Source organism: Scyliorhinus canicula, chromosome 24, assembly GCF_902713615.1.
Source record: "Scyliorhinus canicula chromosome 24, sScyCan1.1, whole genome shotgun sequence".
In the NCBI taxonomy this organism is placed as follows: domain Eukaryota; kingdom Metazoa; phylum Chordata; class Chondrichthyes; order Carcharhiniformes; family Scyliorhinidae; genus Scyliorhinus; species Scyliorhinus canicula.
In genome coordinates, this window is record NC_052169.1 from 19,011,989 (window position 1) to 19,039,943 (window position 27,955).

A 27,955-nucleotide genomic window follows, 5' to 3' on the forward strand; every position below is an offset into this window, starting at 1 on the left:
ATTACTTGAACACACACAGTAGTCAACAATATAATTCATGCTAATATTAAAGTGAAGGATCTAGAATGATTGACTGACACTTTGTGCAATGTTAAAGTTATTTTTCATATGGATTAATTCCAACTACATGTTGAAAGCATTATCAAACTAACAGAGGGACATTAGCAGATGATGTCATGGGATGGTCAGGAGACTGAAAAAATAATTTCATGAGCCAAAAATTGTGTTTATGTATGGTGTGCCCAGGAATAGGAACAATATTCCTTTCAGATGATTAAAATCATAGAATGGGGCAAGGGACTGAATTGGATTTACTAAAAAAGACTAGCTATTGGAGCTGTTGAAATAGGTCTCTGTTTTATACCTATACCTCCACTAAGAGGATGATAGAAGTTTCTGGATTTAGTAGACATTTATTTAAAAAAAGAGAGACAAAGAGATGGATGAGAAGAGCCGGGCATCTAACATAAGAGGAAATCCAAAAGTCTTCAATATGCAAATAAATAGTGAAAAGGTAGTAAGGAGGAGTGGGGTCGAAAGGAGACCAAAAAGAGGGCATGGAGGCATAGGACATGACTAAGTTCTAAATGAGTACTTTGCATTTCTTTTGGTCAAGTATCACAGACAGGAGGTAGTGCCACTTTAAACTGCCCTGACTTCCCTGCTTTCTACCCATCCATAAACGGGAGAGTATTTTCCCCAACCCTTAAATTTGGAAATGTTCCAATCCTCTGTTATTGACTTGCACCGCATACCCAAGGTAAGATTAAAATAAAAGGGTTGGTTTAATTTTACACACATGCGTGCGAGAGAGGTTTAGCAACATCCACTCCTTTTTACATTCACACCTGAAGGAAAAAGAGGGTTCAGGACACAATCAAGCTGATGAATATATATTTATTTTTTACATCTCGACCATGACATAAGGAAGAAAGTATTGCCAAAGTCATAATGAAAGAGGAAGTAATTGAGACACTGGATGGACTAACAATTGATAGAGTATATATAAGAAAGGCTGGCTATATTTAAAATTGATAAGTCACCAGGTCTAATGGGATGCATACGTGGAATCTCAGGGAAGTAATAGTGGAAGTTGTGGAGGTACTCACCATAATCCTCCTATCGTCCTTAGTTCCAGGGGTAGTGCCTTAAAGATTAGAAAATTGAAAATGTTGCACCCTTGTCCAAAAAACGGTCAAGAATAACCCAAGTAACTACAGGCAAATCAGTTTAACCTTGATGGTAGAAACAATAATCCAGGACAAAATTGATACTCATTTGGGCAAATGTCAATCAAAGAAAGCCAGCACAGATTTGTTATAGACAAATTTTATTCAACTGAGTTTTTTTAATAAAATACCAGAGTAAGTTGCTGAAGGTAATGCTATTGTAATTTACATGGACTTCCAAATGGTGCTTGATAAAGTGCCACATAATAAGCTTGTCAGCAATGTTGATGCCCTTGAAATAAAAGGTACAGCGACAGCACGGATATGACATTGGCTGAGTGACAAATGAGTAATAATGGTCAGTGATTGTTTTTCAAGCTAGAGGAAGGTATACAATGGAGATCCCTCGGGGTGAGTACAAGGATAACTGCTGTTCTTGATATATATTAGTGACCTAGACTTGTGAGCATAGGGCAAAATTTAAAAATTTTCAGAAGACACAAAACTGAGAAATATTTAAGGAGGATAGTGGTAGATTCAAGAGGGTATAGATACAAGGCAGCATGATGGAACCAGCGGTTGTGCGGCATTTAAAAAAAAATATAAGTTTGTTCTCAGAATGTGGGCATCACTGGTTAGGCTCCCTCCACCACTGATGCACAGTTGTAGCAGTGTGTTCCATCTCCAAAGCTCCATCAATAACACCTTCCTCACCCATGGCATTTTTACTCCGGGGGCACATAGAGCAGCTTTGCAGGCCACAATCCAGCCCATGCACCACAGGTTGGACTGCATGTCATGCCATCTTCCTAAATCCTATTATTGATTGCTACTTCCCTGTGTAAAGCCTCGTCAAATTCTGTCTATTTTTGAATTTGGTGAAACCAGGTGCTGAAATTTCTACAACCTCAAATACCTCACAATTTAATCATCATAGTCTGTGTGGTCTCTGTCAATCTGATGTGGCAGATTGCATAATAGGACAAAGGTTATGAAATGCCAAAACACTCTGCTTCTTGTCACTGTAAAATGTAATTACAAATGTTGAAAGTATTAGCTGATATGTTAATATTTCTGTCAGGTTCTGGCATCTGCATTTTGAACCATCCCAGGGAGAATTATTCTCCAGTTGTGGTGTCTGTGTTGAGGCTGTTGAGTGTCCCCAAGCAATTATGTATTTTCATCCCATTAACATCTGTGACCTTCAAGTTTGTGCCATCATGGTTGTCCACAGTTCTGCTGCTTGTGTAACCCCAGAAGTTCGCTGCGCTCAAGAACAGAATACCAATGGACAGATTGAAGACTACATTTCTTAAATAAAACAGAAAATGCTGGAAATATTCAAAAGGTCAGACCATATGTGTGGAGAGAGAAACAGTTAACGTTTCAGGTCGATGACCTTTCATCAGCATGGCATTTCTTAATTGCGAAACAATCACTTGTGGGAGTTGTGTCATTAATGGAAGATTGTAGATTTGAAACATGTGTCAATGCATGTACACAAAACACTGAAGTTTGCAATATACAGACTTGTCATTAATATCCAAGCACACCTTATTGCTTCAAGTGAATCAAAATCAATGAGCTTCAGTAGTGGCACTGCAAACACTGCCTTGCAGATGCAACAGTGAATATTGAGATGACAAAACTGCTTTGGTGTACTAACAAGTGTTTACTGTTCGTAATCTATAACAGAGAGAAAGTCTCGGTTTAAAATATCATCTTTGACAAATAATTTCTCATGACTGAATTTTAAACTATGATGCAGGACAAAGGATATTGCTTCTACAATGCGTTTAACAGAACATGGTCAGAGTTGTAAAATATAGAACTTTCTAAGTGAAAAAGGAGACACTGAGTATTTTTTGCTTTGCAGCCACAGATGTTGGAATTTTGGATTCTTGATGAATTGGTAGTGGACTGTTAATTGGTGAATACACCAATTAACAGGCCACTACTTTTAGTCTCAAAGGAATTTCAGACCGGCTTGTTTGAAATTAAGTATTGATATTTGTTTGTCAAGACCTGTTGACAGCAAGAAAATATTATAATTACATTTGTTTTGTCATGCTGTTGAAGAACATGCTGTTCTTGATCCCTCTGTGTGGAGTTTGCACGAACGTGGGTTTCCTCTGGGTGCTCCGGTTTCCCCCCACAGTCCAGTGATGTGCAGGTTAGGTGGATTGGCCATGCTAAATTTGCCCTTAGTGACCAAAGATGTGCAGGTTAGGTGGTGTTACAGGGGTAGGGTGTGGCTGTGGGCCTAGGTAGGGGGCTCATTCAGATGATCAGTGTTGATTCGATGGACTGAATGGTCTCCTTCTGCACTGTAGGGATTCTACGAAACATTTTGAACTGTAGGGCTTTTCATATTAGTAGCCTTTTTGTTCCGATTCCTAGCGTCAACTACCCATGTTTCTGCTGCTCGACCCAAGCTGCTGTCAGACTATGGATAGCATAAATTCCAGGTCCTGATTTACTTATACCAGAGTCCTGATATCTGGACTAAAAAATCTAAATTGCCATTTTGAAACTATAGGTAGGTTTGATAATGTGTATAGTTGCCTATTACTATGTGTTCACAGCTATGTGATTGTTATATCGGATCAACCATGTTGATGGCTTGGTTTCACACAAAAAATTAACAGGTCATCTGCATCAAGAGGGACAGACGTCTGGCATGGCAGTTGAATATGTTTTCACTTACAAAAGAAATTACTTAAAATAATTAATAATAATCAATTATTAATTTTAATGTAAAATGCTTCTGAATTTGGGGTCAAGTATTGTCCCTAGCCCAATGGCACATGAGAGTTATGGATATAGGCCTTAAGTGCTGAATAACACAAATGGTAAATATATGTGAAGGAAAGAAATGCCTAATTAATCACCTAACAATAATGGACCAATCTGAAAGATGAAAAAAGTGGCCTTTTGCTTTTTTTTAAAGTGATTATATGTGCCATGTACCTGAAAAGCAGCACGGTAGCACAGGTGGATAGCACTGTGGCTTCACAGCGCCAGGGTCCCAGGTTTGATTCACCGCTGGATCACTGTCTCTGCGGAGTCTGCACATTCTCCCCATGTCTGCGTGGGTTTCTCCGGGTGCTCCGGTTTCCTCCCACAGTCCAAAAATGTGCAGGTTAGGTGGATTGGCCATGATAAATTGCCCTTAGTGACCATAAACGTTAGGAGGGGTTATTGGGTTACGGGGATAGGGTGGAAGTGAGGGCTTAAGTGGGTCGGTGCAGACACGATAGGCCGAATAGCCTTCTGCACTGTATGTTCTATGAAAGTGCAAGAGCTATCTGAGACGTGTATATCTTTCTTTGCATGGAGGCAAATTGATATTTAGTTAGACAAGGACAAGGCCAAAGTCAAATAATACTGAATTATAGTAAAACTACTGAATATATAACAACTGAATAATAAAGCCAATCAGTAATAGTGATAAAATTATGCATATAAAATAACGTAATAAAGAAATTTGTACCTCCATATATTATTGCCATTATTAGTTTGTTAAAATACATTTGAAAATGTAATTAACTTTTTTTTATATTGACATTGCAAAAAATGTTTGGCAAATTTCTTGGCATTAGTCTACCAGCCCAATTACAAACCTTTTGAAGCAAATTATTACCTCGTTCTTTTCCTTCTCAGAATGTAAACATTTATTCACAATGCAGTGTTTCTTTAATTAAGTCTAGAATGATCACATTCCACCAAGTGCAAAGGCTTTAACACAGCCCGTTACCGTACCCTTTTGTTTTAATGGATTTTCTTCTCTGTTGCAGATATTAATGAATGTGAGATCAGCGCACATAATTGTGACACGTGTGCTATATGTACAAATACTCCAGGAAGCTTCAAGTGTGCCTGTGCAGAAGGCTGGTCAGGAAATGGCATCAAATGTATTGGTAAGAATGTTTTGATGAAGACGAGTAGATTTTAATTGTGTACAAATAGGAGTGGAGTGGGGGGGGGGTTCGGCGAGACAACCTGTGATGATTTACTTGCTGATTTTCAGTGTCTTAGCAGCCAGCCTTGTTTTGTTTAAAATATGCATTTGAATATGTCAAAGAGTTAACTGTCTACTTAAATAATAAGGCCATTATCCCAACCCTGCCAGAAGTGAATAAATAATTATGTAAATGGTGCCTTGGATCATATAAGGCCAAGATTTTCGTTATTCCTACCAGATTTGATTTTAAGCTTAGTTTCTAACACAGAATTGAAATGTTTGGTATTGAAAACTTGCCTTACCTCAACCAGCATCTTTCTTATACTTATGGCATCATTACAATCATGGATCAGGGGTCACGCAAGGGTGTAGTATCATTATTGGTCTTGGTCCTTATCTTGAAACTGTATTGAAACTCCAGATGGAACTTCACTGCTCAATCTCAATTCGAAATGAGATCAAATATCTCCAAACATTAATTTTAATCAATTTGATGACAGAATGGAGATGAATGTTTTCTGAACTGAAATATTTAAAAATGAATGTTGTATGTAGTTCGAGGAATCCTTGAGCTATTCCATTGTTGTGAGTGCTCCTTGCACTGACTATGCATCATTTTATTTTCAAAGATGTGGATGAGTGTTCAAATGGAACCCATAAATGCAGCCCCAGTGCTGAATGCATGAACACAGATGGATCGTACCGATGTTTGTGTAAAGAGGGTTACAAAGGTGATGGCATGTTTTGTACCGGTAAGTCCAAAGGTGGAATACATTTTTTAAAAACTATTATCATGCATGACTTCGACATTTATTTACACAATTCATTTGTATTTATTCCTTAATATACAAGAAGGCATTTCCTTCTTTCTCAGGGCTTAATGTTAAAATAGGCAAATAAAGATCTCGGGCGAAATTCACCGAAGACCTTTGTGACGCCCTTGACCGGCGGGCAAAAACGGCGCTGGTGACTCCGGCGTCGGGGCCCGCTTATAAGCCCTAAATCTCCCGTCCCGAAAGGGCCAGCAGCGGAGTGACGCTGTACGCGTCAGTTTCACCCGCTGCGGAAGTGGCGCGTCGGTTGACGTCGGGCGACACCATCAACGCCGCCCGGCGTTGGAGGGGGGTAGGGGTGGGGAGGGGGGTGGGGAGGGGGGTAGGGGTGGGGGGGAGAGGGGGGTAGGGGGGGGGGGGGGGGGGGGGGGGGTTGGGGTAGAGGTAGGGGGCTCGGGGTAGAGGTAGGGGGCAGCGGCGTGCAGAGTGGGGGGGGCCGACGGTGCGTTGGCCCCGGGCATCCATTGGATGGGGGCATCAGCAGATATTCCTCAAGGCTCCCCTTCCTCCCAGCTGCCTTGTCTTTGTTTGAGAGAGAGAGGGAGATTGTGGGGACAGACAGAGAGAGAGAGACAGAGAGAGGGAGTCCCGTCCGTCCTCTGGCTGAGAGCAGGGCTTTGGTGAGTATATTGCAATCTGCCTAAACCCAGGAATATTGCCTGGTTAGAATGCAGAGGGAAATGCTGGGATCCCGGGGTGGGAGATGTGTCTGGATTTGTCTATTTCTGCTTCAGCCTCTGCGATTTCAGGCCAGTTTCACAACAACAGGAAAAACGCGCGGAGAGTGGGAAAAACATAGAACATAGAACAGTACAGCACAGAACAGGCCCTTCGGCCCTCAATGTTGTGCCGAGCCATGATCACCCTACTCAAACCCACGTATCCACCCTATACCCGTAACCCAACAACCCCCCCTTAACCTTACTTTTATTAGGACACTACGGGCAATTTAGCATGGCCAATCCACCTAACCGTGGGAGGAAACCGGAGCACCCGGAGGAAACCCACGCACACAGGTGGAGGACGTGCAGACTCCACACAGACAGTGACCCAGCCGGGAATCGAACCTGGGACCCTGGAGCTGTGAAGCATTTATGCTAACCACCATGCTACCCTGCTGCCCCTAAACTTTTGGCAAAGTTTCTGGGTTCTGCCTTTATAATTCACAGCGCATAAAGGCACCTTTTCTAATCCTGGGGAGAAACAACCTTTTGAAGAGTCTGAGGAAATAAGCAGGAATTTGGATTAATTCTGCCTCCCCACCCCCGGCCCTCTTTCTCCTCCCTCCCCCTTTTTCCCCTCTCTCTCTCATTCTCTTCATCCTGCCCTTTGTTCCAGAGCTATTTGATCCCCCTGTGCACTGGCACAGATTTACAGTGCGGTTAAGGTTCTGTGTTTACCCCAGGTGTGGGGGCGGGGAAAAGAGGGAGGGTTTGGCATTCCTCAGGGGCACTGCATTGAACCACCCCCACCCCCCCTCCCAAATCATCCTCCCTAACCTCATCCACGTGGAGGGGAGGAGATGATCTTCTATAATGCACCAATATAATTGTTCTTACGTTTGGGTATGGGCATCAGGTACTAACTAGTTGCCTTGGGAGGCATCACATCAGAGCCCCCTGTCCACCCACCCCCCAGTTTCTCCTTCCTGGAGTTTCCAGCCAGAGATGTCTGGTTTTAATAAAAGTTAAACGGTCTCTGACCAAATTGATTTTGTGCAGTTATCCATGTCACAAGGAAACACGTTTGCCGGTGTAACTGCCTGAAGGATTTTGCTGTCCCTTGGCCCCAGTGAGAGCGTTGTGAAATGCATTCAAAAGTGTGGCATCGGAGGAACTATAATGACACAATGCAAGACTGACCTTGCTTTAAGACGAGTGCTATTGCCATGCGCCTAAAGTGGGGGGGGGGGGGGGGGGAGGGCGCTACTTGAGTCTTTGGGGCATACAATCAAGATTTGCCCCGGGCATCACCAGACCTCTGCACGCCACTGGGAGCCTTGAGGAAGATCTGATGATGCCCCCATCCAATGGATGCCCGGGGCCAACGCACCGTAGGCCCCCCCCCTTCTGCACGCCGCTACCCCTACCCTCTACCCCTACCCCTACCCCCACCCCCCCTACCTCTACCCCCACCCCTACCCCCCACCTCTACCCCCAACACGCCCCACCCCTACCCCTACCCCCCCTACCTCTATCCCCACCCCTCGCCCCCGCACTCGATGTAGGTAACTGAACGGCGTCAACCATTATCAATGGTTGACGCTGTTACAAACCTACTTTGATTTTCGCCGACGTGACCCGTGGCCAACTCGGCGGGACTTCGGCCCATCCGGGCCGGTGAATAAAAAAGCTTAAAAAAACAATGACAGCCTGCCGGCGCCAGCTGTTATCCGAGGCGGCCGGTGGGATTTGAAGAACGCCGTTTTATGGCGGGTGGGTGAATCTTTAACATGGCGGGAGCGGCAATATCGGCGCCGCCGGCCGATTCTCCAACCCTGCGTGGGGTTGGAGAATTTCGCCCCTCTTCTGTGATCAATGCAGTTACAGTTTCCATTTAACTAGCACCTTTAAGTGAGAAGTGACCAAATGGATATCATAGACCTGAAACAAAATAATGGGGGAAGGAAATTGAAAGGAAAGTGATCATAAATGTGGTTAAAGATACATGTTTGAGGAATCGTTTAAACAAAATCAAAGAGTGAACAAAGTGGAGGATTTGGAGGGCGTTCAGAATGTGGTTCAGCGATGAAAGAAAAAAAACTCCAAAGTCATAGAAATACGTAGAGTAGAGTGATAAGGACTTGATTCTCCTCCTGCGGGATGCTACGTTTTGCCAGCAGCCCGGGGGTTTCCCCATTGACCAGCCGGAGTAACGGACCATCCCGCCGGTGGGGTGAAACGGAAATGTGGTTCGGCAGGGTGGAGAATCCGGCCCAAGAGGTATGGAGAAGTAAGTGGAAATATGACTAGATACGTTTGATGCGTTGTGGGACCAACGATGGGCATAATCTAACAGAAAGGTTTCTAAGTGCCATTTCAGGCAGGTTTGATTGGGGGTTTCTGCCCGACTCTGCCGGTGAGTTCCCCACCGTTATCTAATCACACTTGGCCAATTACGTAGACCGTGGGGTGTTTCTCTCCGGGCTATCCCACACTTCGATTATTTTCATCACTGGGAAGTTGAACACACTGGCCAGACCGGCTCCTTCGAGATGGTACACCATTTTGAAAGGGTGCCCAGATCTCTAAATGAGCTTAAGGGTCCCACGCACCCTCCCACCCATGGGCAATATCACAACCCACACACATTGGCATGACCTCACACACACACCCCCACCCTTTACCCCCCAACCTTCCGGTGGCCTCTTCATACCTGCCCTTCATTCCCCCCCCCCTCCATCCTTCATACCCAGGGAGCCAGACTGGCAATGCCAAGGTGCCAGAGGGAGTGCCACTCTGCCCTGCCCTGACCACCCAGATGTCGCCAATGACCCGGGAGATGCCCCAGGTACCGCGACACCTGATCCACATTTGTCTGGACCAGAACTAATCGGCACCCCCGTGACCTTTCACTGAGGAGCTGGTTAGATCACGGGAGGCCATAAGATTGCATTTCCATCTTGCTAATGAGATGGAGATTGCCCTTATTTGATCTAAATTAGCTTTGCACCACATCTAGCTGGGTGCAGATCCCGCCAATGGGAGCGGGCCAGTTAGATCGCAAACCGCTCAGTGCCTGGCACAGTTGCCAATTTGGCCCTCTCCCTCGATCGAACCGGCTCGCATGGCCACCCCACTGGCCAGACACCATGCGGCTGTTAAATTGTGCCCGATGTTCATAAAGGTTAGGATGACAAAGTACAGTGCTGTTGTAGTTTTGTACGTGTTATGATTTATGTAGGATTGAACTCATAAGAGCAGCAACATTCAAATGGTGAAGCCTTGAAGTTACAGTCTCATTGGTAAGAGATTTGTCAGCAGCAGTGGAGTTATTGTAGGGCAGAAACAGGTGATGTTGCAGTAGATATAATTTTTCTTTGTCATAAACGATTAACATTAATGTTTACTGATGACCATTATTTTTCCTTCAGACTCAAATTTACTGCTTGGGATCATTAAACTATAGTAGATTATTTGACTTATTCTTAGTCCTACCGTTAAAATGCTCAATCTATGTAGAACTATTTCTAGAATATTTTCAGAGACTTCTCCGTTGTCATCCTTAACATTCTGGTATTCTGCAAAGTTACTGATCCTGAAAAGGTGTTCTGAAAGTTTTGGGGCACCTGAAATAAAATGTACTCTTCAAACTTTGATGTACAATGTAAGGAATTCAGTGTTCTCAGTATGTTTTGATCTTTCCCCTTATGTAACAGACATTGACGAATGTGCTGAAAATGTAAACTTTTGTGAGAATGGCCATTGCTTAAATGCACCTGGAGGTTACCGTTGTGAATGTGATATGGGCTTCACACCAACTGTGGATGGCAAGGCATGTCAAGGTAGGGGTCACCTATCTATCTATAATTACAATTCTAATCTCTCTAATATATTACTCTTATCTAAAATAAAAGTTTTAATTTAATACAATTTAACGAAAATGTTTTCCAGGGTATCCGCTTCTGTATCACTCCATAGTTTTTTTTTATGATAGCGTAAATGCAGTGAACGCAAAGGTGGTTTCAGTGAGTGCTTTATAATGTTTTCCAGATATTGATGAATGCTCATTTGCTGACATTTGTGTATTTGGAAGATGTCAGAATCTTCCAGGACTCTTCAGATGCGAGTGTGATTTGGGTTATGAGCTGGACAGGAGTGGCGGCAACTGTACAGGTAAAATGTTGCTTTGGTTAATAACATCAATAAATTGGCTCATAACTTCCTCAGAGTGGCAGATTGAGTCTGGATGAACATACCCTTAATGAAATTCCAAAGCCTGTCTCGCCCAACCTTCCTCACTTAGACAGTGTAAGACAGGAGCAGCGAAGCGGGTCCCGGTGCATCGGCAAGGAATAACTGGGGTGAAGGGAAGAAATGAATGCCCCCTTTTTTACAGCACTACCTGCCAGGGTGGGTTCGGATTGGGTCGGCTTGGGGTTCGAGTTTGTTGCGGGGGAAAGATGGATCCTCTGGGGGGGGGGCTCATGCGTGTGCGGCGTGTCCTGTGTGGGGCTTGGTCTGGGTGTTTAAATAGTTACTCTGGAATTAGAAGTTTTTTTTTTCCTTCCAACTCTTTCCAAGTAACTGCCAGGGTAAAACAGGTTGAACCATCGGAAGTTAGCAATTTAACTAATTTCTGTCAGATTGTCCAAGGGAAGTTAGCCCTTCTTAGACAATTGTCAGGTAAACCCTTACGTGGAAACCTAGAGGGATTCTCCAGTGCATCATTGGGGTATCCCTGAATGCGATACTGAGGAATCAGGAAGTTATGGGCCAGTATTTCTCAAATATATAGAGCAAGTAGTTAAAGTTTCAAAGTGACTTGGAGCATAAGTAGAAAACATCTAATATATTTTGGAATTTTTTACAGATGTCAATGAGTGTGCAGATCCAGTTAATTGTATCAATGGAATTTGTGTTAACACCCCTGGAAGCTACGTTTGCAACTGCCCATCTGAATTTGAGTTGAACCCAACTGGTGTAGGGTGTGTTGGTATGTTACAATTTATGTTAAATAAATTGCATTAAATGGCTAGGATTGTGATGATACTTTAGTAATAACCCCAAGGTTACCTAAAATAAATATGGGAAAGCTGAACACTATAGGAATATTATTAGTGAGCTTCAATACTTCAGAGTGTTGTATGTGGAGTCAAATCTATGTATGGATAGTTACTGACTTCTTGTATGTTTTCAGGACATGTTGATCAAAGGTGGATTCATCCCCACTGGGAGGGAATTAGACACACTTTGTTCCTCCTGATGGCAAATGTCATAACTTGTTAGCCTGGGAGCAATATGCCCAGTCTCTCAGACATGAATAGCACACTGCATTGAGAAACAAGACAGCAGAATATGTGAAGCATATATTTTTCAGGACACTTATTTGGGAACAGCATGTGGTGGTAACTTGTGATAGATTGAGTTCCTGGGGTGCATCATTAGGCTGCAAAAGCCATTTCCGTGCTGTAAGGGATGTAGGATTGGATAAAATCGATAAGGGAAGTTAAAAATGAGTACTTACTTATCATTATGGTTTGACTGGTTGGTCACTTTAAGGGTGCCTTTTCCAAGTCGATGTATATAGCTGTAATTTAGAACTATGATTAATTTTTTACCATTCTTTCAATTTTAAGTTATTCTTTGATATTAACTATCATAACAGTGAAACTGTTGCTGTCCCAATTTGATTTATATAAACAATTCTGGAAGAACCAATTAGCAGGTAAATGAATTAATTAACATCTTTGTAATAGAATGTTCATGGACTGCAGCGACCCTTAGAAATGCCTATTGAACAAGATGCAGAATGTGTTTCAAAGACATTTCTCTTCTACAAACTACTTAATGTATGCAGCAGCAAAATAGATGAATGCTGCTAAATTATGCATTTTATTACATAGATCCTCGCTTGGGCAAGTGCTTCTTGGAATATTCATTGCGTGGAGATAACAGCCTTTCTTGCAGCAATGAGATTGGAGTAGGAGTTTCAAGAGCATCTTGTTGCTGTTCTTTGGGCAGAGCCTGGGGCTTTCCATGTGAACTGTGTCCCTCCATCAATTCATGTAAGAGTTCAGAAGTTATTTTCTACCTACTTTTTCTGAGACATGTTACTGTTGCAACTTTATTTAATATTGATATTGTATCATTTTATTGAGATCATTTTAAAAATCTATTATTTTGATGTAAATTTTTTTTCCTGAGTATTGCCTATTCTCATTGCAATTGCAAGAAGGACTGAGATAATGGAGAGCATCCAATTGGTTTCATTTCCTTATTGGGGTTCCAAATAGTGACGAGCTTTATAAACCCAATCATTAGACCACATTTACATTTTTAAAAGATCAAACTACAAAGTTGGAGACCTACAGATGTGTTTACTCATCCAAAGATGATCGTAATGACCCACAATGAAAATCCTTTTTATTTTTACATAGAATTTACAGTGAAGATGGAGGCCATTCAGTCCATCGAGCCTTTACCGGCCCTTGGAAACAACACCTTACTCAAGCCCTATCTCCCTAATCAGTAACCCCATCTAACCTTTTGGATACTAAGGGACAATAATAGATCAGCATAGCCAATCAACCTAACATTCACATCTTTGGACTGTGGGAGGAAAACCCAGACTCCGCACAGTGAGTGACCCAAGCCGGGAATCGAACCTGGGTCCCTGGTGCTGAAAGCAACAGTGCTAACCACTGTGCTACCGTGCCGCCCATTTTACATGTTAATGGTCTCGATACAAAAATGTCAGTCTCTAAAAATGTAGGTTTTCAATTGGCTGAATATTGCATTTCCTTCCAGTTTTCGATGAATTTAAACTTTTTGAAAATAGAATGCTGCTATCCCCAAAATCAACATGGAAGCATGAAAACAGAATTAAATGTTTTTAAAAGTTTAAGCACAAAACAAAATACAGTAAAACATGTTTATCAGCACACGAGTTAAGAGAGAATAGGAGCAAATAAAGAATGGTAGTTGAAAGGATAGTATGTGAACAGCAGGAAAGCCATCTATGGTTGCGTAATTCCATTATTTTAAAATTAGTATCTTTCAGAGACAGAAATAGTTCAAAGCTTAAGATTGGTGGCCAGGATTTAGATTATTTGTATACTTGTATAGATTGTTTTATTTGCTCCCAATTTAATGCATGTTGCTAACTTTAGCTTTATGTTTGGGTATTTATAACACATGGAACATTTTTTTTTAACAGCTGAGTACAGAACACTTTGTCCTGGAGGTGAAGGCTTTCGTCCTAACCCAATCACAGTTATATTAGAAGGTAACTATTCATGCACGATTCATGCCTTTTTGTAAATAACATTTTAAACGTCACACTGTGTGTATGGTCTCCTGGTGTAGTTAACAGCACATCCAATTATCTGATACTGTTTTCTACAGATATTGATGAATGTAAAGAATTACCTGGGCTCTGTCAAGGCGGAACTTGCGTTAACACTTTCGGGAGCTTCCAGTGTGAATGTCCACGTGGTTTCTATTTGAATGAAGACACCAGAGTATGTGAAGGTACATTTATTGAAGTCTGACATTCATACTTATAGCTTTAATTCATTCCTTATGGTTCATCAGTCTTTATTTATAAATAAACATTGTATTTGTGGATCACATGAATCAATTTTCTGTATAATGCTTCTCGGATAAAATAGGTCACAGCACAAAATCTGAACCTTAAGAAGCTGCAGCAATAAGTTCGAAATAAACAGTACTCGAGTTAATGCGTTCCAACTGGCTCTCCCCCAAGCTTGAGAAGTTAATGTGGGATTTCATGGATGGAAAGCACTGACAACATGATAATCATACAAGTTACAGTGCAGAAGGAGGCCATTCGGCCCTTCGAGTCTGCACCGGCTCTTGGAAAGAGCACCTACCAAAGCCAACACATCCACCCTATCCCCATAACCCAGTAACCCCACCCAACACTAAGGGCGATTTAGCATGACCAATCCACCTAACCTGCACATCTTTGGACTGTGGGAGGAAACCGGAGCACCCGGAGGAAACCCACGCACACACGGGGAGAAGGTGCAGACTCCGCACAGACAGTGACCCAAGCCGGGAATCGAACCTAGGACCCTGGAGCTGTGAAGCATTGTGCTAACCACTATGCTGTCCTACATGTGCTACATAATGTGCTACACTGGAACAGCAGTACACAGTGCCAATAGCTGGTTCGATATGTCCAGTTGCACTGAGTTCTTGATTTCAGCAGTGATGCTGCAAGAATCTTCTGAGTTGAGGCCATAAAGTAATTTCTACATTCCAACACTCCCAACCCAGTGTTTTTCCAGATAGGAGCACAGATTGGGAAATTGTAGCCTTGTCTCTGGCTGAATTTCTATATGGCAAGACCCAGAACTGAAAACAGAGGATCATTGGATTAGCCATTGTGTATTTCAACATCAGAGAAAGGTTACTTTCAGGCAAATGTTGCCAAATGAAAAAAGAAATTTGAAGATTCCTGGAAACAGGTAGGTAGGTCACAGTCAGTGTGCAAATTGAAATGAATGTTGAGAATTTGATTGCCAAAAGAAAAATGGTAGGATGACAAAAGATAAGGTGCGCGATTCTCCGCTCCCCAGGCCGGGTGGGAGAATCGCGGGAGGGCCGCTCTGGCACCCCCCGCAATTCTCCCACCCCGACACGCCGCTCGGAGAATCGCCGCTCGGCGTTTTTCATGGCGACCGGCGATTCCATGGCCTGGATGGGCTGAGCGGCCTGACGATCCCGACCAGTTCACACCGGTGTCAACCACACCTGGTCGCTGCCGGCGTGAACAGCGCGCGACAGGGAAGTGAGGGGTCTGTGGAGAGCGGAGAGAAGATCGAGCACCACGGGCGTGCTCGTGAGGGGACTGGCCCGCAATCGGTGCCCACCGATCGTCGGGCCGGCGTCTCTAAGAGACGCACTCTTTCCCCATCCGCCGCCCCGCAAGATCAAGCCGCCACGTCTTGTGGGGCAGCGGAGGGGAAGACGGCAACCGCGCATGCGCGGGTTGGAGCCGGCCAACCTGCGCATGCGCGGCTGACGTCACTTAGGCGCCGCCGGCCGTGTCATACTCGGGCCGTGTCGCCAGCGTCAAGGCCCGCGACCGAGGTTCTCCCAACGCCACTCCTAGCCCCCTATTCCCCCCCCCCCCCTCCCAGGGGGCTAGGAGTGGCGTTGGGAGAACCTCGGTCGCGGGCCTTGACGCTGGCGACACGGCCCGAGTATGACACGGCCGGCGGCGCCTAAGTGACGTCAGCCGCGCATGCGCAGGTTGGCCGGCTCCAACCCGCGCATGCGCGGTTGCCGTCTTCCCCTCCGCTGCCCCACAAGACGTGGCGGCCCCCTGGGAGGGGGGGGGGAATAGGGGGCTAGGAGCGGCCTCCGACACCGGAGTGAAACACTCCGGGTTTCACTCCGGCATCGGTCGTTGCGGAGAATTTCGCCCAAGGTTTGGGAAAATTGTACTGTAGCGTGAATGTGCATTATTTAGCCATTAAGGACCACCCATCCCCTCCTTCACTACCACCCCTCCCCTTACTACCACCTCTCCCACGCTTCCACCGTCCCCTGCCTCACTACTCTCCTCTCTCCCTTCCCTCATTACTCTCCTCTCTCCCTTCCCTCATTACCTCCCCTTTTGCAATAACATTTTACACTCTACTCCCATCTCCTTCCCTCGCTATTACCCATCTCTCCCCCTCACTACCACCCCATCACTCTCTCCTCCTCCCTCGTCATCACCCCTTCCCATCTTTCATCCTCCCTCGCTACCGCCCCTTTAGCACTGTTACTTCACAGCGCCAGGGTCCCAGGTTCGATTTCCGGCTTGAGTCACTATCTGTGCGGAGTCTGCACGTTCTCTCTGTGTCTGCGGGGTTTCCTCCGGGTTATCCGGTTTCCTCCCATAAGTCCTGAAAAGCGTGCTTGTTAGGTGAATTGGACATTCTGAATTCTCCCTCGGTGTACCCGAACAGGCGCCGGAGTGTGGCGACTAGGGGCTTTTCACAGTGACTTTATTGCAGTGTCATTGTAAGCCTACTTGTGACAATAACAATCATTATTATTATTATATCTTATTCACAGTGTGGACATTGCTATTGGATTAATAGTAAATATCAGTGGCTGACTAGCAATTTGTGGACAATTGCTGCAACCCCCTAGAGGGACTGAAATTCTACTGCATCCGATTCCCCTCCTGCATATCACTGTATGAGCTATCTAGGTGATTAGGGGCGGAGTTGCAATGCACTCCTTCCACCCATATGAAATAGATGGGGAGACAGTGATGTAATGGTAACATCACTGAGCTCGTAATCCACAGGCACGGGCAAATGGGAATCTATGTTCAAATCCCATCCTGGAAGCTGGTGAATTTAAATAATAAATCTGGGTTTGAAAGCTAGTCTCAATGCTGATGACCATCAAACTATCATAAAAGCCCATCTGGTTTACTAATGCTGTTTAGAAAAGGAAATCATTCATCCTTACCTGGTCTGCCCTACATGTGACTTCAGATTTTATAGCAATGTGGTTGACTTTCAACTAACCTCTAAAATGGCCCAACTAGCCACTCAGTTCAAGGGTAATTAGGAATGAACAACAAGTACTAGACTCGCCTGTGACAGCCACATCCCAGTGGTTAGCACTACTGCCTCACGGCGTGGGGGATCAGGTTCAATCCCAGCCCCGTGTCCGTGTGGACTCTGCACATGAAATGAAATGAAAATCGCTTATTGTCACGAGTAGACTTCAATGAAGTTACTGTGAAAAGCCCCTAGTCGCCACATTCCGGCGCCTGTCCGGGGAGGCTGGTACGGGAATCGAACCGTGCTGCTGGCCTGCTTGGTCTGCTTTAAAAGCCAGCGATTTAGCCCAGTAAGCTAAACCAGCCACATTCTCCTCGTTTTGCGTGGGTCTTACCCCCATAACCCAAAGATGTGCAGGGTAGGTGGATTCGCCATACTAAAATTGCCCCTTAATTGGAAAAATAGAATTGGGTACTTTACATTTTTAAGAAATTAAAGAAAAAATAAAAATAACACTGCTAATCTACACTTTGGGCTCATAAAGGGAACGGCTTCTGACAGCAAATCAAACACGCAGCAAATACACTGCTGTCATTACATTTAAGAAGATGCAGGTAATGGCTACTAGTTCAGCCAATTTAATAGCTATCGTTACCACAAAAAGTTACTGCTTCTTTATGAACACCTTTTCCACTGACCAGCAACATGACGAGCATTTGCCATTCTGCAGACAATTGTCTTTTCTAAGCATTAGAATTGATTGACGTACACATATGGATTAACTGTAATGCAGTGGGTCACATGAATAAGTTTTTAAGTTTGCACATGACACCAAGATTGGTGGTATAGTGGATAGTGAAGAAGGTTATATAAGATTGCAACAGGATAAATGTGAGGTGATGCATTTTGGTTGATCAAATCGGGGCAGGACCGACTCAGTTAATGGTAGGGAGTTGGGGAGAGTTACAGAATAAAGAGATCTAGGGGTACAGGTTCATAGCTCTTTGAAGGTGGAGTCATAGGTGGACAGGGTGGTGAAGAAGGCATTCAGCATGCTAAGTTTTATTGGTTAGAATATTGAATACAGGAGTGGGACGTTTTGTTGAAGTTGTACAAGACATTGGTAAGACCACACATGGAATACTGTGTTCAGTTCTGGTCATCCTATTATAGGAAGGATATTGTTAAACTAGAAAGAGATTTACGAGGATGCTACCAGGACGTGATGGTCTGAGTTTAAGGAGAGGCTGGATAGGCTGGGACTTTTTTCCAGCATAGGAGGCTTAGAGGGTGGTGAGCATCTGGAACAAGCTGCCAAAGGCAGTGGTAGAGGCAGGTACAATGTTTTCCTTTAAAAAACAATTAGACAGTTACATGGGCAGGGTGGGTATAGAGGGATATGGGCAAGTGGGACTAACTTAGTAATCGAAACAGGGCGGCATGGACAAGCTGGGCCAAATGGCCTGTTTCCCCGCTGTAAAGAATCATAGAATCTACAGTGCAGAAGGAGGCCATTCGGCCCATCGAGTCTACACCGGCCCTTACAAAAAGAGCACCCTACTCAAGCCCACATATCTACCCTATCCCCGTAACCCAGTAACCCCCACTTACCCTTTTTGGACACTAAGGGCAATTTACCATGGCCAATCCACCTAACCTGCACATCTTTGGACTGTGGGAGGAAACCGGAGCACCCGGAGGAAACCAACGCAGACACAGGGAGGATGTGCAGACTCCGCAGACAGTGACCCAGCCGGGAATCGAACCTGGGACCCTGGAGCTGTGAAGCAACTGTGCTAATCACTATGCTACCATGCTGCCCCGACATCTATGACTCTAATAATAATATTATAATTTTTATTAGTGTCACAAGTAGACTTACATTAACACTGCAATGAAGTTACTGTGAAAAGCCCCTCGTCGCCACATAGTCGCTACACTCCGGTGCCTGTTCGGGTTCACAGGGAGAATTCAGAATGTCCAATTCACCTAACAAGCACGTCTTTCGAGACTTGTGGGAGGAAACCAGAGCACCCAGAGGAAACCCGCGAGGAAACCCAAGCAGACACAGGGAGAACGTGCAGACTCTGCACAAGGCAGTGACCCAAGCTGGGAATCGAACCTGGCACTGTGAAGCAACAGTCCAAACCACTGTGCCATATAGTACAGGGTTGCACCAAAAATATATGTATGATGTGTGACTGCAAAGTACATATCATGCAGTCAGTAGCTGCTTCCAAGTGGAAACAAAGATCATCCCATGCCGGGAGTATGTGAGGGCATCTAGCGATTGGAAGGATGGCTTCTCAGTGATCAAGGCAATTCTCTTCAGCCGTGGCGAATGACACTGTTACAAAAAGGACTATTCATGGTGGAGAATACCACTGCAGAATCAGTGCCAGAACAGGAGGATACTGGTTACAACATTGTTGTGCCAGGCATTTATCCAAATTATATACAGCTATATGATTGACCCGCCCCTTTAGAAAACCCTCCTTTACACAATAACATGGCTCAATTCACATTCAGCAAAAGGTAAGAGTCCTTCATAAAATTAAATTTTATAATGTAAACCCGCGATGTGTGTAAGGTGCACACACAAAACTTCGGCAATTGACACCAAACTATCAATCTTCCTTTGGAATTGGGAGAATTTACACTGGCCCAATAGAAGTTGGAGTGGGTCAGAGTAGCACAAGGTTTATTCTGTATTCGGTTGTGCCATATTTGATCTGAGCAATTGATGATGACACTGGGAAAAATCTTTCAACATGAGTGAGGCCATAAAACGGTTGGTGTTTGATGTGTGCAGCCCAAATCTAACTTTTTAAATTGAGGGCAGGATGGGAAAACTACTACCTTACATTGTATGCTCCCTCCTAGAGTACCTAGGATTGAGGAAGTGCTTTATTTCCAATAATGTTGATCCTCAATTTGATAATCACAGATTTTATTTTGCTGACCAGAAATGTGTCAGAAATTTGGATATGCACTGTTACAAAGAGTCATTGTTAACATGATCTAATTTCCAATATGAGCTAATAGCTGGTGAGGATCCTTGTATGTAAATAATTAATTGTGTACCCTGGCTTCAACATCATTCATCCTGAACAGGTTAATCTCAGAAGAATGAACAGTCCATCCCAATCTGTAACAGTTTATTTGCATTAATTCACGGGCGCAATTTAACAAAAAAAGTACCGCTTTGGGCGGGTTTACGGGGTCATTCCCTGCGCTTGTAGTGTCGGGACCAACCCCGCTATCGAACGAGACTGTTATTTTTGGGGGTTCCCCGCTGATGTTCCGCTCGCCAGTGGATGAAGAGAAATGGTGCCCGATCGCTTGACCCCCTCCTCCCCCCAACACAACCCCCGGACCTCCCCAATGCCCCAACTCACCTATTGGAGGGCCTTCATGCCCCCCCACACACCCCACCTCATACAGGCAGGGCACTCCCAGCCCGATCCCCAGCACAGGCAACATGCCATCCAGGCACCTTGGCACTGCCAGCCTTCCCCTGTCAGGCTGGCAGCCACGGTGCTTGGGAGCCATCCGCAATGCCAGAGTGCCACCCTGCCCAGAGGCCAACCGCCCAGGAGTCTCCAGTCACCTAAGAGACCCCCACAAGTGCCGTTCCTCCTGGTCCCCATTTGTGAAGACCAATGCTGAACAGTGCCCGGCTGGGGTCTCTTTAGCTAGGCCAATAGATCCCGGGCTGGTTATTTCTGGCGTGGGCATAGTTAAGTGAACAGTTAAACTCACTTAACCAAGCAAGTCTGGATCCTGCCACTTGTGGACAGGATTCAGATTGCGACGTCTCGTTAGATCTCATTAGATCTCATGGGGCAGCTGTCTGTATTTATTTATGGTGACTATGGGTGATTCCTGATTCCTTTTTGTCATTTGTTTGTGTGAACATGCGGGCTAATGTTTGGGGTTTGGTGGGAGGATGGGATTGTTATTATTGATATGGGGATTGACATATTCGTTACTGATTATTGTTTATTGTTGGTGGGAGTAAATTTGGGAGAAAATGTGAAAAAGGAGGAGAATAAAAATATTTTTTAATAAAAGATCTCATGGGGCATAATGACTGTCGGGAATCCCGGAAGAAGCCTCTCGTGGGATTTACCGGCCAAGTCACATCCCTATTCCGACGGGACGCAGGTAGTTCCACTCCATTCACGAAATTAGTTTTTGTAATGTTAAATATCATAAAATACTAGAAATTAGAAAATGTATTGTACTGATCTCAGTTTGTTTTATTTTCCAACTAAGAAAATCTTATTGTTATTCTCCAAAACTTTTGCTTATCTGCTTTGTTTTAGATCTTAATGAGTGCAGTACCTCGCCTGGCATTTGCGGCCCTGGTACTTGTTTCAACACGGTAGGAAATTATACCTGCATCTGTCCACCAGATTATATGCAGGTTAATGGTGGAAACAACTGTATGGGTAAGTATTTATCAACCAACTGGAAGGATATTAAGCAGCTGTAAACATTTTTTTCAATCAACTGAATTTAATTGTGTTTATCTGTAACCTTTCAGTTTAGTGACAAGGTTTTACCCTCTTAATCTTCAGACAATAGAAAGAGTTTCTGCTTCAAATATTTTGACACTGAAAATGGCACATGTGATGGCGAGTTGGCCTTTAATATGACAAAGAAACTGTGCTGCTGTTCATACATGATTGGGAAAGCTTGGAACAGGCCGTGTGAACAGTGCCCTCTTCCTGTTACAGGTATGTTCGTGTGCATCAGCTATAAAACTTTTACAACTAGAATGAGAATGCATGATGTGTATAATATTTTGACAATATGCTGAATCATGTTTCAGATGAATTTCTGTTTCTCTGCGGGAGTCGGACCCCTGGCTATATTATTGATATAAGTGGGCAGCCAGTTGGTAAGAGATTTTTTTTGGTTATTTGTAGAATACTTTTTTTGAATGATGTATGCTCGTAAGTAATGAAATTCAATTTCAAATGTATTTATGTTTGTTAAAATATAACTACCTAGGTGCTGCAACTGCATTTAATGAGACCATTAATTAAGCATTTCCAGGCATCATCAAGCAATTTGTACTGTTGCTTGTTCGTTTCAATCAGATTTAGATCTGTACTATTACATTTTTTTTTAATGTTGTAAGACTTAAACATGTTTACAGTCTGTTTGATATTCCGAGGAAGTTTATAATAAATTACACTGAAATATTTAATTGGTCAATCTATCAGTGACAGAATAAACATAGCAAAATTTCACTGATTCCAGTAAAAATAATGTATCCTGAAAAAGTGAAGAAAATTGAATAAAATGAAGCACATAAAAATGGCCATAAGTGGCAGTTTAGCTTGCTTAGCATGATAAGCACTGTACTGGCTGATGTGGTCCTTAATCTTATTGCTCATGCTTGGCCATAGAGTACTTCTGTTGCTTTCCTCAGGTTAGACTCAATTCCGTGATGGCTTACATGGATAAACTCCAACATACCTCTTCTCCTCTAAATGGTCGAAATCTTGGAACTCCCTTCCTGACAGCACTGTGGGTGTTCCTACAACAGTTGACTGCAGCAATTCAAGAAGGCAGCACACCACCACTTTCTCGAGCACAAGAAAGGATACACAATAAATGCTGGCCTAGACAGTGATGCCCATATCCGTGAACGAATGAAAAGCAAAGTCTGTTTAGGGATAATTAGTCTAGTTACTTATAGAAGATGCCATCTTGGGCAATATCTTCGTATGCCCGATACTGTCTTATTGGGGAGGCAGTGATGTCGTAGTATTGTCACTGGACTAGTAATTCAGTCACCCAGGATAATGGCCTGGAGACCTAGTTTTGAAACCCACCAAGGCAGATGGTGAAATTTGAATTCCGTAAAAAAATCTGGAATGAAAAGTCTAATGATGACCATGAAGCCATTGCCGATTGTCGTAAAAACCCGTCTGGTTCGCTTATGTCCTTTACGGAAGGGCATCTGCCATCCTTACCTGGTCTGGTCTACATGTGACTCCAGATCCACAGCGATGTGGCTGACTCTTCAAATGTGAGCGCAATTAGGGAAAGGCAACAAATGCTGGCCATGCCTGCGTCACCCACATCCCAAGAACGGATAAAGTGTGTCCTTGATGGTTTCAAGCCATCCTTTCATCACAACATCCTGTAGCACTTGGAGAGTGGCATTTCTTTGCATAGCATGCTCTGAAAAAGATATTTGTCTCTTAGATTCAATGTGTCTCTACGAGTTTGATGACTTTCAGAGTATTGGTGCTTCTCGTTGAATCTAGAAGATTTCACACACTGGACTCTGCTATGATCAGGTGCGAAGGGGTTGAATGGCTCTTCTCTTTGCCCTTTTGTCTTTGACCACAACAGATTTCTTCTGTTTGAAAAGGATATTCTTGTCGAGCCAGTGAGTATGCGCTGTGATCATAAACGAATCAAGAAGCAAGGTTTTCTTGAGTTTAACAAAGGTTAACTGTGTTATACTTAAACTGATCTAAATAAAATAATGAAATGCGCACCAACATTTATACAATCAGACAAATTAGGCGCAGGATTTCCCATGAAGCACATTTTAAAAGTTCATCTTTTCAGACCTCAAAATTTCACAATACTGGGTTTCTTGACCCTCATTGAGGTATAGGGTGCAATATAGCTTGTGGCACTCTTTCCCCAGCACTAACAACAGTTGGTACTCTTATTTGGTCAGATTTCTTGTTTAACTCTCTGTCAATTTCATAATTCTGTCACTAAGACTTGAAGAATTTCCAATTCACCTCAAATCTGCTTTCATCACCACTGCAGCCAGTACTAGAATAGTCCAAGCACATTGATTCAACCAGGAATCAATGTCCTGTGCAAAGTTGCACCAACATTTTGCGAGTGTTAATGAGCAGAGAAAAATACACTTGTCCATGCTATATATAAATTTGTTTATGAGTTTAATCTGGAGATATACTTCCTTTCAGACATTGACGAATGCCGTTGGATCCCTGGTATCTGTGCTAATGGTGTATGCATTAATCAACTTGGAAGTTTCCGATGTGAATGTCCCATGGGCTTTCAATACAATGATCAACTGATCAGCTGTGAAGGTATCATGGAAATATTTCTCAATTTGTAAAATGAGCTTAAATTGAGGGGTAATAGATATAGGACAGAGGTCAGAGGTGGGTTTTTTACGCAAAGAGTTGTGAGGCCGTGGAATGCCCTACCTGCAACAGTAGTGAACACGCCAACATTGAGGGCATTTAAAAATTTATTGGATAAGCATATGGATGATAAGGGCATAGTGTAGGTTAGATGGCCTTTAGATTTTTTCCATGTCGGTGCAACATCGAGGGCCGAAGGGCCTGTACTGCGCTGTATCGTTCTATGTTCTATGTTCTTTCATGAAAATGAAAAATGAAAATCGCTTATTGTCACATGTAGGCTTCAAATGAAGTTACTGTGAAAAGCCCCTAGTCGCCACATTACGGCGCCTGTACGAGGAGGCTGGTACGGGAATCATTATGAGGTACTCCTTGTATGCCACAGTGCTAGTTAGATCTACATCTCAGCACAGCATAATAGAAAGTAATTTCAACTGTGCAGTTTACCTCCTGCCAACTGTTAAAATGGATTGTTCGTCATTTTCTAACTGATTTATTTCCTAAAGAATAAAAAAAATCAATGATATATTCTTGCCATCTTGCGTTTGAATGCGATTACATAGATCATATGTTACTGATAATGTAAACCTGCTATTTGGACCCTGCATAGATCATCAGTGGGGTTCAGCTGTCAGAATCCCCGGGGGTCGTCGTAAATCATGGCCCGACGCCGGCTGCCGTATTCTCCGCTGCTGGTTTTCAGGCGGAGGCAGGGTTCATGCCACGCCGGTCGGGAGCCGTTGGCAGCGCCTCTTCCCCCCCCCTCTTCCCCGGGCAATTCTCCAGGCCCCGACGGGCCGAGCGGCCACCCGTTTTTGGCCAGTCCCACCAGCATGGATTAAACATGGTCCCACACGGCGGGACCTGGCAGTTAAGTTGGCTGGGGCAGTCCTTGGCAGGGGTGGCGGGATCCGACCCCGGGGGCCCTCCACGGTGGCCTGGCCTGCGATCGGGTCCACCGATCTGCGGGCGGGCCTGTGCCATGCGGGCACTCCTTCCTTCCGCGCCGGCCCCTATAGGGCTCTGCCATGGCCGGCGCTGAGAAGAGTGCCCCCGCGCATGCACCAGAACACGCCGACGGTTCTGTGCATGTGCGGGATCACGCCGGCTCTTTGGTGCATGTGCGGACTCGCGCAGTCCCTTCGGTGCCTGCTGGTGCGGTGCCAACCCTCCAGCGTCCACCTTGCCCCCGGAAGTGCGGAGAATTCAGGGGCTGTTGACACCGGAGTGGTTTGCGCCATTTTCCCGCCGGCGTGGGAAAAGGAGAATCCCGCCCCATATGTTACCAATAATGCATGGCTACTATTTGGATCCTGTGAAAGATCAAATAATTATAACAGTGATTAACTCGGTCATGATATTGGTGTGTTACCTCCAATTTGTGAATACTTTTATTTGAACAGTGTATGCTGATGAACAGCAGGTTCCTAAACCTTTCCACCACTGGGGTTTTCTTTGTGTTATATCTGAGTCTATTGCAGACTATGTGATAAAGATTGATTTCTATGATTAATCAACACCTCTGAAATGACTACCAGGATAGTGGAAGGTGAACTACTTAAATCTTGGTCTTTTTGTGTTTAGCAATTCCTATGTCCCCAAAGGAGTTATTAGCTTAGAAACATGCAGATACAGTTGATGTTTAAGCAGTCTTAAGTTGATTGTGAGTGATGTTTTAATGACCCCTTCAAGCTGTATCACTATTGCCTGAAGTCCATTGTCAGTCTAAGAGCTTAGCCAAGCATCAATAATGAGGCCATCTGGTAACTATCAATAGAAGCAGTTTCCAGATTGCCTCATTATGAATGCTTGGCTGAGCTCCAAGAACGGGGTTAATGGATTCAGCTTAGCAGGGATCTGTTTAACAATTGCAATGGGAAGAGCTAGCTTTGTTTTATTGACATTTTAATGAGGTAATAAGTTATTCTTTCTTTGCAATTTTTAAATGCCTGTTTGTTTATCTAAGTGAGATTAAGAGCTGTTAAAAGGATTAAAGCTTTATTTATTAATACTACAAATGACTGTCGTACAGTGGAGCTTTTTTGAGGATGTAAGATGAGCAGTTCTTTGCAAAGGAGATTTTCAAAGCCTTTGTTTATTGTATCAGTTTCAGAAGCATTTTGAAGACTTATCAGATTTTCCAATGGACCATTTGATCTTTTCTTACTGGATATTGGGAGAGCGGGTATGGAGGACACCTGAGGGTAATGGAAGAGATATCGATGGGGCGTGGAGGTGAAGAGGGCTTAAGGATATGAGAAGACATGGGGGATATGAGGGAGCATGAGAGATTGGTGAGGACGAGAGGGCAAACAACTATGTGCATGGCTGAGACAATGTCCCAGTGATCCAAGATGGGCCTTCTAACCAACCCACCTCATAACCCACACACCTCCGTTGCTGCCTTCAGCCTTTTCCTGGGGATCCTCAATTCAGCCCGATGCTGACCGAATACTGAAGCCAATATCTCATGGGAGTTCCCCAATTTTCAGAAGTCAGGAACACATATTGAAAAATGGCTCAACTCATGGTTCCCAACTCTTAAGGGGAGAATCCAGCCCAAGGCGACAATCCAAGAAGGCCTGTGGTCAGTACCAGATAGTCTTGAAGAGAGTTTTGAGGTCATCTTGAGTGAAGGTTGCTCTAACTTCATCCAGCTCCTGTTACTTTTCCAGAATAGTTAGTGCCAATCATGGTCAGATACTGGATAATAGATGAGCATTGCTTCTCATCCCAATAACTCCCACATCTGTGCAAACCCCACTCAAAGGCAGTGATTCCTCTAGAGCAGGGGTGGGCAAACTTTTCCGTGCAAGGGCCACATTCAGAAATTTACAATTTTAAAGGGCCGCATAGTATATTAATTAATCGTCCCGGTTGTAACCAATCAGCGTGCGGCATATACCTCAGCGCTTCCCCCGGCGGCATCCTGCCTTTAGCCCTCTTTTTCTCTACTTTTCAAAAATGGCGCTTCACCCGGTTATGATTCTGGGCGCCTCAGAGACCATAGAACAGTACAGCACAGAACAGGCCCTTCGGCCCTCGATGTTGTGCCGAGCAATGATCGCCCTACTCAAGTCAACGTATCCACCCTATACCTTATTAACCTTATATAAAAAAAAACACAAAAAAAAATCTTGGTGAGCCGCATAAAGACTTTGCGGCCCGCGGGCCGTAGTTTGCCCACCCCTGCTCTAGAGTAGTAGTTTTATGCATTTAAGGTTTCAGATCTTGGGCTAGATTCTCCGAACCCCCACCGGGTCAGAGAATCGCTGGGGGGGTGGTGTGAATCCCGACCCCGCCGGCCGCCGAATTCTCCGGCACCGGAGATTCGGCGGGCGCGGGAATTGTGCCGGTCGGCGCGCCCCCCCCCCCCCCCGGCGATTCTCCGGGCTGGGCTGAAGTCCAGCTGCTGTAATGCCTGTCCCGCCGGCGTGAATCAAACCACTTCCCTTACCGGCAGGACTAGCGGCGCGGGCGGGGTCCTGGGCGGGGCGCGGGGTGATCTGGCCCCGGGAGGGGGCCCCCACGGTGGCCTGGCCTGCGATCGGGGCCCACCGATCCGCGGGCGGGCCTCTGCCGTGGGGGCACTCTTTTCCTTCCGCGTCGGCCATAGCCTCCACGATGGCCGACGCGGA

At 44.5% G+C, this 27,955-nt stretch overlaps 1 protein-coding gene across 2 annotated transcripts in view; it reads left to right on the forward strand.

Moving 5' to 3' along the window:
* LOC119956802 (fibrillin-1-like) overlaps positions 1–27,955 on the forward strand; it is a 622,562-nt gene that overhangs the window by 465,157 nt on the left and 129,450 nt on the right. For both annotated transcript variants that reach the window (XM_038784238.1, XM_038784237.1), the window contains exons 32-43: positions 4,967–5,089; positions 5,763–5,885; positions 10,345–10,470; positions 10,679–10,801; positions 11,499–11,621; positions 12,532–12,693; positions 13,845–13,913; positions 14,033–14,158; positions 21,492–21,617; positions 21,747–21,905; positions 22,001–22,069; positions 24,135–24,260. In XM_038784238.1, coding sequence (XP_038640166.1) covers positions 4,967–5,089; positions 5,763–5,885; positions 10,345–10,470; positions 10,679–10,801; positions 11,499–11,621; positions 12,532–12,693; positions 13,845–13,913; positions 14,033–14,158; positions 21,492–21,617; positions 21,747–21,905; positions 22,001–22,069; positions 24,135–24,260 — 1,455 coding nt within the window. The remainder of the gene's footprint in view (positions 1–4,966; positions 5,090–5,762; positions 5,886–10,344; positions 10,471–10,678; positions 10,802–11,498; positions 11,622–12,531; positions 12,694–13,844; positions 13,914–14,032; positions 14,159–21,491; positions 21,618–21,746; positions 21,906–22,000; positions 22,070–24,134; positions 24,261–27,955) is intronic.